The sequence below is a fragment of the Strongylocentrotus purpuratus genome, unplaced genomic scaffold (genome assembly GCF_000002235.5).
Source record: "Strongylocentrotus purpuratus isolate Spur 01 unplaced genomic scaffold, Spur_5.0 spur5_scaffold_2, whole genome shotgun sequence".
Classification (NCBI taxonomy): Eukaryota; Metazoa; Echinodermata; class Echinoidea; order Camarodonta; family Strongylocentrotidae; genus Strongylocentrotus; species Strongylocentrotus purpuratus.
In genome coordinates this window covers 18,644,739-18,659,686 of record NW_022145605.1, presented here as the reverse complement: position 1 = coordinate 18,659,686, position 14,948 = coordinate 18,644,739, and the positions used below count along the sequence as shown (strand labels likewise).

The following is a 14,948-nucleotide window of genomic DNA, read 5'->3' as shown; positions in this document are numbered from 1 at the left end:
TAAGGATAGACTAAGTAGGCGCTGTCTTATGAATACGAATACGTATTTGCTTTGATTTGATTTTTCCCCCACAAATTTGATTCGTTCCGATTTACTAGGAGATTATTTATGTAATTCAAAATGATCAAACTGCATTTTTTAAACCTATTACTAGTAAAGAAATTATAGATATTGTAGACAAACTTAAGCCTAATTCTAGTACAAGTTATAATGAAATAGATATTAAAGTAGTAAAACCGATTATACATAAGATAAGTGCACATCTCTTTGAAAACTTAATATAGTACTCGTGTAATAGGCTTGACAAAATAACCGTTTTGAGTCTTTAACAATTTAATGTAGTTTTATTGGTATGGATTTAGTTGTTGCCAATATTATTGATTACATAATCTAACATCGCTACTTCTGTTAGTTTGCTTGATTTCATTTATCGGATACATGAAAAAAAATTGCATCAAATAAAGAAAATGTATCTCACTCGAGTATATCTGTCATTCATGCTGTGTTCTGGTCTCTCAAACTGATTGTGTTTTGCCATAATACAATAAATTTTATGTGTTTGTTATTTAAGAATAAATTGCAAGTTCAAGTCCAGTTCAAGTTCATAAGTGATATCTAGTGATTTATGATACTGAACTCTGTTTCATCCTCTTTTGTAACTGTCTAGCAGACCCAGAGAAACAGCAACAAATCACACCGTCCGTGGGTAATGCCAACACCCCACCCATCGCTTCCACCGACAACGTCGCCCCATCCCTGGCCAACACCGGGGCCCTCATCAACCCCAACACGACCGGTTTTCCCGACCTCGCAGCGCCTCCGTGCACGATGACCAACGGCACGATCACGGGCGATAGCACCTACTCCAGCTACCCGACCACGGACAGTCAGTACAACTACGGTAGTTGTTATTTCCGCCCCAACACGAGACCGACACCGTACGCGCGCGATATGACAACGTACATGAGGGACTCTCGTTACTGCGCGAACGGCTTGACGTCGTACATGGGTCGAACGAACGGCCAGTTCCCTTACGATCCGTCCACGATGACCATGATGGGCGGCATCGACCCTAGGAGAAATTACACACAGCCTATGATGTAGCGACGCCATCTTGAAAAAACGTCGCATGTTGAACTGTATCCGTGGTCGCCATTTTGAGCGTCATGAGGGCCGCCATTTTGGTTCCCGTGTTTCAATGTCAGAAGCCAACATTTGAAGCCGCCAAAGCCAACGAAGCGGCTTCGTTGCATGTAGACCCTGAAATCAAACCTTGGACGCCATTTTGGAAAGGTGCTATTTTGAAAGGGTGGCACTGTAGATGCTTGTCCAAATGGAGAACTGTACGGGCACTGTCTTCGTAGAGTTTATGATTTCGGAGATCTAAGAAAAGGAAGCTGTTGTCAAGTTTTCATGTATATATCGCTTGCAGAGGGAATTGTTTTTTTTATAGTGCTTTCATTGTGTACAGTTCCTGTTGGACCAGACCACCTGACTGTTTCTTATTTTGATATGATGACGTATGTACAGAAGATGACGTCATATCAAATTGCTAGTACTGATTACGTGACGCCAAAATGCCATCCAGAGTTCATGTTTTCCCTCTTTTGGGACGAGACATAAAATGTCGCCGCAAGTGAAACGAAAAACAGTAATGACTATACGTGGGAATAACTTGATTGGACAACATGAGTTATTTTTGGTGAAACTGCTAAGATGTAAAGAATTTTATACCAAGTATTGTGAAGAATTACGTTCTTGGCGAAGTGATTTCTGTAAATATAGAGTTTAATAATGATAATAGGGAGGATGAAACAGAACGGCTCGGCGGACCATGGAGATGGGAATGAGATGAAACGATGATGACAGATAATGGATGGAAAATGAGTGGCGATATTAACGACTTATGGCCGGGAGTTGGGGAGAGGTGCAAGATTTACGGACTGAATCAATGCTCATGAATGGCTCCATCTGGAAACAATTATTTAGCACGAATGAAGACAATCAGAAAGAAAGTTAGATTGGTAAATACTAATTAGTCAAAAGAGGATAAAAAAGGAAAAGAACAGGAAAAATGCCAAGTGTATTTCCTTAATTGTTGTGATAAAAAAGCGTATTGCTCTGTAACGTGGAATAGGGATGGTTATGACATCAGTAATTGAATATTCATTATTGTGTATGCCCTTTATAAAAGACAAATCTATGCATTGTTATGATTATCACATTGCCCCAGAAGACATCGTGTTAGTACAAGCCTCCTCCTGTTTTGATGATGTATTTCATGTGTGGTTAAATTTGTGAGCGTAATTGATTTTCTCAAAAGTGTCATTTTCCTTTGTAGTCCTTGGTTTCTTTGCGAGTTTTTCGTTTTTAGATTTGGATCTCACTGTCAAATTGGTATTAATTTCTTATTTAAAAGACCGTAACTGTATTCAACTTCGTGCTTCGCATCGATTTAAGAGCAATTATAGAACACAGTGATTTTTTTAATTAAAAAACAAAATCATCTGATGATCAACTCGAAGGTTAATCACTACTTTCATGTTTCAGCCATTCAAAAGATTATTAAGAACAATTAAAAGCGAGTGCATGAATAGAAAACTGATTACATGATTATGAATACAAACAAGTGTGAACATTTATGGCCATCGCTGCCTCAGGTATATCATAGAAGGATAAAAGTTATACTAATTATTACAGTCTATCGCAGTAATAATCGATATTCTACAACAATAATGTACTGCTATAACAGTGTCCACCGACGCAGTTGCAATCGCATGAGAAATGCAAGAGGTGCGATAAAAGGTGTAGTGCAACTGAAAAAAAATGTTTAGGAAAATTGAAAGAGGTAATGAATAAAAAAGGATTTCGTACAAATTATGAGATCATTAGTAAGATATCTTCAGTCGCCAAAAGTTGAATTGTTATGTTGATATGTGATGACGACGATTATTCACAGCATTAAATGGCGCCATTATTATTGCGGAGCTTTTAAAGGCGAAGGCATATTAATGTTTAATTTTTATATCGTAAAGTTTTCTTTAATATTCCCAATTTATGTGTTCTCTTACATTTACCACCTTTGTCAGCATTTCAATAGGAATACATGTTCATGTTTTGTTTCCATCGAATTGTGGAGTTGATAATGACCGCATGGTCACCATCTACAAAATCTAGAAAGTCAATGTGGGCTGTTCAAATATGGTCACATTTAAAAAAATGTTTTAACGGATTATTTTAGTTAAAAATATCTTACATGCATTTTAATAAGCAAGTAATCTCCTGTATTTGGTTACCTTGATATCACTCAATGTTGGAAAATAGATAAAAACATCCTCAAACATCTTAAACCGTCGACAAATCAATTTTCTGGATCTTATTTCTGCTCTTTACTTAACGCCAACTTCATCGGTTCTAAAATGTAACAAATTTACCATTCTAATATATAAAACAAAGGTTGACTATCCTTACATTGAATTTCAATAACATTGCAAAAACAGATTTGAGATCGTCCAAGTTTATGTCGATCTTATAGCAATGAGCATTCACAAATTAATGACCTTAGAGGGCATTGCGAAGAAGAAACGCGAGATTGTAAAGGTATAGATAGAAAGTGGAGAGAGAAAGGAAAAGAAGAAGATGTCCAATTAAAGAGAGGGAGAGACATACAGACAGAGAGCGAATTGATCAATTTGAATGTAAGATACTATTAGAATGGATATACAAACCGTTACGGTTATAGGATGTGGACGAAGGACATGGATTTATGAAGGAGAAATATGATATGATCTTAATATTTGCTACTTATGGATCTTAAAAGATCTCTAATAAAATCCATTTAGAAAATAACATTGAACGTGTTTATGTGACTTTTTTTTTTACATTAAATTGATGTACATGTACTTTGGTGTGTTTGAAATGTGTGTGTATTCATTTCGATATGACGATGAGCATTACGGGTGTCTGAGTGATTTAATTTTCTTATAATGAGCTAAAAATCAACGGGCCTACTGATGAAACTAAAGTTTGAATTCGAGAAATCAGATAAAAAGGGGGAATAGAATGTAAACAATTATGACATTCTAAGTGATAGCTCAGTGAACATTAAGGTACAGTATAAAGTAGACACGCTCATGCAGCTAAACATTAATTTTGATCCGACACATACTCCGGAGACAATTGCTTCCGGATTTTTGTTCGTCCATGATTAAAGGGGAAGTCCGTCTTGCGAGGTTCCCTCCCATTCGTTCTGTACCCCAAAATATTAGAAATTTCCATTTATTCCCTGAAGATAAATTTTAATCATACGTGTACCTTAAATTTGAGTTTATTATCATTACAACCCCAGTATCAAAAAAAATTCCGTCATCAACAACTAGGAAAATGATAACCCATAGCTCAGAGCAAATGGGAGGGAACTTCGCAAGATAATATCAGGACGGAGGTCTTTATTGTAATTAAGAAAAAAAGAGTGCCAAATTGCATGCTGGAGTTCTCCCTTTATGAGAAATGAAAGCTCGAATATATTGTATGTGTGCCCAAACCGCCCCGAAAAAAATAACATTTTTGTGAGTGGTTGATATTATCTATAGTAGATGTAGAATCACTGCATCATGTTACCACTGGTTTAGCGTGAAAATTAATAATCCGCTACTACGTTGATTTACCCCTTCGACAGAACGTATTAAGGTGTAAGGTCCTACGCTCAATTACCTATACTATTATGCACAAACAGAAAGATGCCCACTTAAAGATTCAACAACAAGACGAAAGGATTTTTTTACATAAATGTATTTGATGAAACTTTTACTATTCACATAAAATAATCGAAGTTAAGAATTTCAGACGTCGTCTCGTTTGGATTGTTTTAACGCATTACTTTTGAGAGGGAGAGCGAAAGAGAGAGAGAGAGAGAGAGAGAGAGAGAGAGATAAAGAGCGAGAGAGAGAGAGAGAGAGAGGGGGAGGGGGGGGGGAACGTTGGTTTAACTTTATTTATAAAAAAAAAAGGTAATAACAAACACCTTACAAACTTCAAAACTTAATGATTACACCACAGAGAGACATGAAATATCTAGTTCTCAGAATTCTAAAAGTGCAAATACATTTTTACACCATCAACAATGGGGGAAGCAGTCCCACTCCTATGATAGGCGAAACAAATGCAGAATATACATGATATATGTGAATCAGATTGGAGAAGTGGGGTCATTAATTTTGTTCGACTTTCACAACCATTAGGTGAGGTGATGTATCATGGACATAGGATCTTAGTCATGCTACGTCGCCCAATATGAGATGCTTCATCGGGTTCCGCCGGCCAGCGTGGGATGGGCCCAGATGGTGAAGCGCGTAAGAAAACGGGAAACTGGAAATAGAAACTGTCAATTTCTTCATGGATCTGTGTTTTTTGGTAGATCGCTTAACAGCATTCTTCATGTTTCCCCTGTGCTATATTATGAGCCTCTTAAATGTACACTTTTACTTTTGTTTTACCAATGCACGCTTTGGGTGAATTTATTTATATATTTTATATTTTTTAATTTTTTTAAAAATTTATCATTATTATTATTATTATTATTTATTATTATTATTATTATTTTATTACTTATTTATTTATTTATTTTATTTTATTATTATTATTATTATTATTATTATTATTATTATTATTATTATTATTTATTTATTTATTTTTTTTTTTTTTTTTTTGGGGGGGCCTTAAAATTATTATTATTATATTTTGTTTTATAATTATTTAATTACCCCCCCCCCCAACAACAAAACAACTAAAAATGGTAAATAGGAGTAAAGGAGGAAAATGTCCCGATAAGATGGCACAAACCCTTCCTAGCTCATTTCCTGTTCGTTTACCTCACTTTCTCGCATTTCATTCACTCATCTAAACTCCCCGCCCCCACAATATTATTGACTAGACCACGGCCTCGCTGAAAAACAGCTTTTCCTGAATGCGGGCACAATTATTGTATTTGTTTTTAACCGTGAATAAATAAAATATACCATACCATACCATACCATACCAACGATATGCCATTGGGCAGATATAACTTATGAGTAGATTCATGCAATATCATACACAATATCTATTTCAGAAGATTTATATAATATTGCAATAAAGAAAGCGTATGCAATCATTCATTTTCATCTATAGTTCATATCATACACCTGCGTAGCCACTTTGATAAAAAATACTTCCAACAAATTACATGTTAATATTTGAATATGTGATTATTATAGCTATCTTATGCAATACTATTTTTAAATCATGAATTGAATTCTGTTTTGTTATACCTCATAATGTGTAAAGATAAACACACTGTTTACGCTTAATGCTACCCAAACTCTGTCATCTTATTGATAAGAGTCTGACAAGAAAAATTCTGTCTTAAAATGGATATTTTATTCATTAGAAAGCATAGACATTAACAATATTATATAATACACCTTTAATAAGCCACGTATTAAACATGTCATTATTGCTGAGTTATTACGAGGAGCGGCATTCCCTCTTCCCAGCATTCCTTGCGATAGGACAAAACTCTTTTGATGAATCAACTTCATGAACTGGACTGACTGCTTTACTCGATGTATCGCATCCTTGTGCAAACCACAAACTTCTTTAAATCGTCACAGATCATTAGCAATGGTAACGATGATCATATTTATTGGTTTGTAATTGGAAAGGATTGTTGGCTAATCAGACGCAATACATCAAAATCGACGAGACGTACGATGGGTCTGCGTTTGTCGTTGGTGGACGTATGGTCACGTGTGAAGGGGAATAAACTAGGATACTGTTGCTGTTATTGTTTGTGTTATTTGGGACAGCAGTGTAGCTCTGTGGATATAATCATGGTAATTGTGATTGAGTGCTGTGTCGGTTTTTAGTTTATTATGGCGTTATCAAAGTCAACTATTAACGTCTAATAGTGTTTATACAAATATTTTAAAAAGGTTAAAAAGGGGAATTTTATATTGATGGTGTCAACATAACGGTTTGGGATTCCTGTAAAGTTCCTCTTCTAATTGTTATGATAGATGTAGGCCTATTATTACTATACGGTTATTTAAACTGTGCTCATGGTGTTGCAAATATATATATATATATATTATCATTCTTTATTTAATGTTAACATTTCCCTTTAGTAGTCAATTTAAAAATCACTTTTTTCTTGTGTTAACATTCCATGATTTAATTTTCACATTCTGGAAAAAATAATAAGCAGAAAGTAAAAAAAGAAAGGAGAGAGGGGAAACAACGTAAAAAGAATTCACACCCTTTCTTCATTCCAGGGCGTTTTTTTAGGCATTTCATGCACCGAGTCCGCCCCCATTAGTGTCCCTTTATAAAGGGACACTAGCCCCCATGATTCCAGTGCGCCCTCAGTGGTTAAACTCACGATGCACCACTGTCTGCTAACTTTGTTTTCGGTCATGAAGATCTAATCGAATCAAAATAGAGCACGACAAATAGATTCCAGTTTACAAATATTTGTGTCTACCCAAATTTCGAAGCGCGACTTCATTTTACTTTTCGTCCACGGTATTTAATACTTAGTTCATTGCCAGAGCGTCTGCTGCACACGTGAATGAACATGGTGATCACGGTGATGGTCACAGATCAATCTTTATAATTCCCTGGTATCAATGATTGACACGATTAGATGGTGAGTGAAGAATTTTGGGAGAAAATAGCGAAGAAACAAGTATTGCAGCGTTCTATTGCGGAAAAGGAATGACACTCATTAAAAAATGTAAATAGTCGAACGACCAATCAACGTTACAAGATCAGGGGGATGTTTCACAAGTTCCTAAGTCGAACTTAACTCTAAGTTGGACTTAAAATTTATAGAGAGCCATTTGTAGCCTTAAAATTAAATATTTCCAAAAGCAGAAATTGAAGTATTTTACAATTTTCATAAATTCCACATCAAGAACATGAAATCTCCTTGATAATAGAAAATATGAATGATTTGAATCAACATTTCATGCCTTGTGAAATAACTTTTACAAATATTTTCAATGATGCTAATGGCTTTCCATAATTGTTAAGTCCAACTTAGATATAAGTTCAACTAAGGAACTTTGAGAAACACCTCCCTGGGGCTATAGATGGTCGTATGATGTTTACCTAGAACACGTAGTCGATGAAACGCCTTCCTCGTCTGTCTGTCTGTCTTTCTTTCTTTCTTCCTTTCTCCCCTTTCCCTCTTCCTTTATCTCCCCGTTTCCCTGCCCGACCTCACTTTAAAGGTAAAGACCAGTATTGGAAACGCCCCAATTTCAAAAAATGAAATGGAAGCTCTCATTACCAATCATGTGAAAGAATATGTTTTGACTAATACATGATGATAAAAAATTTGCTGGGAAACCGTCTACTAATTCATATATTTGGTAAATTTGTTTCTGTCATGGTCTGTGAGAGATATAGGGTAGTCCCATATACATCTTTCTGTGTATAGTGCTTGTAACTTCACGAAGAAAGGGCCAAATTTCTTATCATTTTGATGATTCCAGAACCTTGCAGATGCTAGATGCTAGATGATCAACCTTTTCTGATCGATTCCACAACGTTTCTTTCACAATGCTATCGCATGACCATAACTGGTCTTTACCTTTAATATAAGATCAAAGTATCAATTATTGTGGCCCCTAGCCTATATATTGTTCCATTACCCCCCCCCCCCCCCAACAAAATACACAACAAAACACACGGTTATTCAAACGAGAACAACATGCGCCCGAAATGAATGAATGGGATCACAAGAATTAGTAACCATGTAATTACAGGTGATCTTGTCGTAATTGGACCATATACGACAGAGAGGGCATGTATCAAGTGCAAAGCACCGTAGACAGCTGGTATTTGGACAACCACAACATCGGTACGGGTTGACAAAGGTGAGAAGTGGCGGCACCATAACCATGATTGTGAGAGGGGTGTAGAAATAAGAGTTTTTTGTTTTGGGAGGCAAAGCTTCCAAAATGTTGTTAAGAAATGTGCAGTTACCAAAGGACTTGGGGTCTTGGGAGGGGGGGGGGGGGGGGCTAGGGGTGTAGCGTGAGTCCGTCCATAGAAGGGGCACTGGGACGATGTGGGGGGGGGGGGGGGGTGGGGGCACTGGTCTTAACCGAAAAATGAAATGTGAATCTACAAGGTCACTTGTTTATTAGGAAGAGGATGCGTGGAGGGGTTCAGGTGTCTTTTTTTTTGTGTCTTTTCCACCTTCTCCTTTTTTTCTCACTTCTTATTTTTCATTTATTTTCATCATCCGGTTGGGGGAGGGGGGGGGGGGGGGTGCGGTGCCTCCTGTATCTACGTAACCGGCTACAATGAACATAATTACAAAGAAAGACCATTTTCGAATCAACATCACGGGGCATGACGCCCCGGGCCCCTTCTCCCTTTTTATTTTCAGGACCACGTTGATATACTTCCAGAAAAGCAAAACGAAGTGGGACAAGAAACAGAACAACCGAAAGAGAGAAAAAGAAATGAATTGTGAGAAATTATTCTTACCAGACCTAACAGTATCGTCCCGGGACCGCGGCGGGTAGCTAGCCATTCGACAGTGATGGATAATATCGGGTAAATTGATATTTTCAGTTTTTTTCTTCTTCTTCCTAATAACGATCTGTGTTTCTACCTGCTCTTCAGCGCCTAAACGGAGCCCCCAGTATGACAGGGTGCTATGTGATGCCGCCCTCCCCCGGGACCAGCGGCCTGGGAGTACCATGACAATCACCATCCATCCATCTCTTGGTCCCACATATACATTTCCCCGTTTTTTTATCCTCAAAACGTCCCCTTGATGAATTTCGAACTCGGGGAATTCTGACCTAAATTGATGGAGAAGGTGAAATACAAGGCAGACAAGAGGGACCAGTATTCGGGCAATATTCGATACATTTCTGAGGGTAATTGTAGCGAAAGAGATGGAGATTTAATGATTTTCTCTCTGGCGTGCGTGCTTATGATCACTGTGATCAAAGCGATGAATTTAATACACCGACTGGCTTGGTCTTGAGCTACATCGACAGTGATAAATGACCCAAGACCATTCAATACCCTCTCATATGGTTGTCCTTCATCTAACTTCTAACGGTGACATTCTCAACTCTTTATCCTCCAATGTACCTTCAATATAGCTCTACTTCATCTCAATATAAAGTTTCTCTTTTTATCCCTCTTGTTGATTTGATTAACAATTTTGATAAAGATTATTGCTTATGCTTAATTATTTAGTAGTGTTTTCCAAGTTTACACAGGCATGTAACACTTTTTCTGCCATGTGACCAGTATCATAGTCAACTGGAATTGAGGGTGGGGACGGGGGGGGGGGGGGGTGGATCTGAGTTGGATGAGCAGTTTGTTGTTTGTTGCTGCGGCAGGCAGCCAGCGAAAACGCATTCGTTTAATACAATTATAGAACTTTGTTCTGATTGATGTATCATAATTTATGAATGGGCAGAAAATGTAGTTTTTGGAAATGTGATTTTCTCCTTGAAATTCGAGTGCCGTTCGCCAAATGACTTTTTGGTACCCCGTTCTTCAAATTGTTTTTAATCACTCATGCGAGAAATATGCATCATATGAGTTGCATCAAATGAAAGAGCAGGATCTAAGCTTTACAAATATGTGTCATTTATTAATTATAATTGTGATAAGATTGTGATAACACATCGATAATTCTCGGGTTCGTTTTTTCTGGGACGCACTGTAGTGCCAAGGGACAGAGAGAAAAGGAGTAAGAGACAGAGAGAGAGAGAGAGAGAGAGAGAGAGAATACGCTAGAAAGAGAATAAGCAAGAGAATGAATAGAAAGATGTTGCGCTATAATTATAATTGATCTAATTAAAAAAAAAATGGATTGAGAGAGAGATATAGATAGATAAAGAGAGAGGGGGTATCATTTATATATAATAGAGAGAGAGAGAGAGAGAGAGAGAGAGAGAGAGAGAGAGACACGGGGGGGGGGGAGAGAAAGAAGAAAGCAAAGGAGATATTAGAGAGATGCCTGTATACTTGATTGATGATACTTCTCCTTTCTATGCTGTAACCTTTCACGCCGCTCTGGTCACTCGGGAAATTTCCCTGATTTGATACCGTTGCCAAGTCTTCTTTCGAGATCGAGATGAGAAGAGAAGAGGCAGTAATTGAGAAATTATTGTCTGTGGAGATTGGGATGCGTCAACATTATATCGCCCTGATGAATTGGTTCACTTCGTCATGTTCCATATAATCCGAGACAATTGCTTGGTTCTTGATTTAGCATAGAATAAGAGTTGTGAGCACATGCTTTATAAGATCTGAATTTGCTATTTCCTTAGTTTTATTTCTTGAAGAAAAGAAAAAAGTACAACTTTTAAGGACGCGCGCAGACAACTGTTGTGCTCACAACTGTGAGCACACGATCGGACTATGAGGTCGAATTCACTTTAAGGAAACGCACAAAGGGTGGGTAGAAATCGTAAGGATATGAGTAGATTTCTCTCTTTAACTTTGTTTATTACACACCTATGACATGAATGGGGGAAGAAGACAAATCCATAATAGGAATTTGAAATGATAAATATCTCTCTTTCTCTCTCACTCTCCTCTCTACCCCCTCCCCTCCCCATCCATCTATCTCCTCTCCCTTCTCTCCCCGCCTTCCACTCCCTTCTCCTTCTCTCCACTTCTCACCGTTTACGACGGGTCGCTCTCCGTCTATGAAGGCAGAGAGCTAACTCCATGGTCTGTACAGGCAGACAGGGAGGTGAGCTGTATAGAAGGCTGGCTGGAAGACTCGCTGATGACTTTCCCACCTGTTCAGATGACGACATACTGGATTAACGCCTCCGGTCCACACATCGGCACCTTCGAATCCATCTTAAAGGCGATCTTTAAACTTCTGGTTTTTATAACAAAATTTTAAAAAAAGTGAAAAAAAAATGAATAATTTGTTGGATTTCTCATTGATATTATACCAATGTCATATTATTTGAGATATCATTTAAAATTGATTTCTCTCGAATTGCCCCCAAACGCCTGATATGGATCTTAATTGCTAAAGAAAATTTGGACCAAAATATGCGTAGTCCGATATATCCATAGGCCTAGTTGTGTCCAGTGCTTTTTGATGTGTGTAGTTTTCTTTATTTCTTCCTATCTTTCCTCCTTTCAACCTGCATTTTCTTCTCTTTTTTTTTTCGTTCTATCTTTCTTTCTTTTTCTCTCTTCTCTTTTTTTCCCTTTCTTACTTCCTTCCTTCCTTTTTTTCTTGGTAAGAACAACCTTTAATAATCTTGTTTCACCATTTCCAACACCTTCTATATATTTTCCATCTCAATGCACTAGACTATTTTCGTAATTTAACCAAATCTAATGCATACGTCTTTGTAAAGTGTCTCGATACGTATTATCAAATTCAACTTTACGAATAATTATATTCTTATAGTCGAAACATTATGGCTTGCCCTACCTAACAAAACGCAATATACGCATTTTGCATTCTGACTATTGAAATACAAGAATTTATTACAGGTGAATGAAATATTTGTATTGAGGCACTTCACAAAGACGTATTTATGAAATGTTAGTAACATTACATGACTAATAATCAAATTTGCCTCAATCAATCCAAAATGAAAAATTATTTTTGAATTTTCCCATTATTTAGTTCTCATGTGAAAGAATATCACAGTAGCCATGCAACATAAAAATACTACCTCTCACAATATCTGTTTTGCCCTCATGTATCAACCAAGTATGAAATGGATGATTAGTGACGACCAATTTGTGATGCCATATAATAACAGTCCCATATAGAACTCATGATGTGCAGTGTATTTCATAATCTGTTATTTTCAGCGAGATTTTAATTATCCCCAAACCTCACCACACTAGATTATTCTTGTTTCATCGTCTCAATCGCACTTGCACAGATCACAGTCTCCTTTTAAAAGGTAATGTTGAGTTCTGGTGGAGGGGAAAACGCGTAGAAGACACTTTTTTAAAATTTGTAATATTGTGTTATAAATAGTTTATTAATTTAAAATCTGAACGACAGCTCCGACAGCTTATCGAATACATACAAATTCCTCAAAAAATACAAAAGAAAAGAAATTAAAAAGAAAAAAATAATGTGCATTTTCGATTGAACTTGAAATTTGATGAAAGTATTTTCCACATTGGCGGAGAGAACTGGGAAAGGGACGACTTCCAAATTATCCTTTCATTATAATTTTTCCCAAGAAGCCGTATATCCCCCCACCCCTTCCCCCCGAAAAAAGAAAGAAATAATGATTGAAAACATAATACAGTTATAAAGCCTCATAATGACGACAAGTTTTACAACGGGCGAAACCACTAGACAATGGCAAAGAGAACAAGATGGTGGTTCAATATTGCACCGTAAAAGTTAAAAATAGGCTTTTAAGTAGCCTAACAAGTAAATTACAATAAAAGTGCAGGCTCGGGTTTACTTGTACTTTCTTTCTCTCTCTCTCTCTCTCTCTCTCTCTCTCTCTCTCTCTCTCTCTCTCTCTCTCTCTCTCTCTCTCAATCGCTTTGTTTTTGAGAGATGAAGGCGAACATGGTAATCAGCTGGGACGACGTAATCGCCAAAGTGTCGTCCCAATGCAAACAAGAATTTAGGGGCGTCTTTGAACCCAAGTCACCGACTCCGCTATCGAAAGGCGCGAAAAAAATGAGGCGCACTTTTCACTTTCCAAGCAGACGACAGACGAGAGAATGGACCCCCGATTACTTTGAGAGAGAGAGAGAGAGAGAGAGAGAGAGAGAGAGAGAGAGAGAGAGAGAGGGAGGGAATTTATGTCTAGAGTTAACAGGCCTACAGTAACAGGCATTGGCGTATAGTTATGTACATTGGTGTCGGGGGGGGGGGGGGGTTGGGGTGTACAAATAATGATGATCCATGTATCTACGCAAGAAAATAAAAAAATTCTTGACCCAAATTTTATTGGACCAAGGGGGAGGGGGAGGCCGATACATGTCTTTCTATCCTTTCAATTCTTAGTTGGTATTATTTCTATTTTTATATAAAATTTTTTTTTTTAAAGATTAGTAACAGCGACTTCACTTGATTTGTATTTAGCGGTATTGGCAAGCGAGCAAAATATGTATTGGCCATTTTTTCATTAGAATTACTGTTTTAAGACAGATAGGTTATTTAATTATTGCATGCATACTTTCTTAATTTGTATGTTGTAAGATATTGCAGATTGGTCTCAATCCAGAACATAACTTCAGCTGTCTAGTAATTCTCTTTCAGGGTTTAGCTCATAGTAATACAAATCCATAAATCAAGTTTGCCCGTTCCTTCATTTTTGAAGTTTGGCTTCATAATCAATACCAAATATTTTTTTTGCGGCTGAGCGGAACTTCTTTTGAGAAAATGTGTAATCTATGATTTTTTTAAACCATATTATGGATTCTTCAATTTTATAGGCTACTACATTTTTTGTTTTACTTGGTCAGAAATTTGTCGGTGGTCTAGGAAAAACCTGCCTATTTTAAAATACGCTTGCGGTTAGAGGCAGACTAGACAGCTTGAATATTACTTATATTTACTGTTTTTAAAAGGGAGACTGAGGAAATGGAAGGTGATTGCACAGCAGACTTGCAAAGAAGAAAAAAAGAAAAGAAATACATACTGATAGAACGGTTTTGTACTGTCAATTTCGCCATCTGCGCTAGTTTGGCCAGGAGGGATTAGACCTCCCTGCTTGGTCACTGGCAGGTGGTTATCTCACCAAATCAGCTCTCAATTAACATAAGAAAAAGGGGACCATGGGGAATCAACGGGTACCGCTTAGGTAGTGTTGGCTATACATAGAGGGCGCAAGTAGAAGTAGTGCAATCCACTTTTCGATTGTGTAATCTAAGAAAAGGGGAAGAAACATGTCAACAAAGCAAAATAATGAAGA

General features: G+C 37.2%; 1 protein-coding gene across 2 annotated transcripts in view; it reads left to right on the top strand.

Moving 5' to 3' along the window:
- Positions 1 to 3,207, top strand: part of LOC585491 (T-box transcription factor TBX1) — a 47,772-nt gene extending 44,565 nt beyond the window's left edge. Inside the window, exon 9 of one of the 2 annotated variants that reach the window (XM_011664532.2) lies at positions 671 to 3,207. In XM_011664532.2, coding sequence (XP_011662834.1) covers positions 671 to 1,104 — 434 coding nt within the window. In that variant the 3' untranslated portion in view covers positions 1,105 to 3,207. Of the gene's footprint in view, positions 1 to 667 lie in introns of both variants that reach the window. The other variant, XM_011664531.2, reaches the window with a different exon arrangement.
- The last annotated feature ends 11,741 nt before the right edge of the window (positions 3,208 to 14,948 follow it).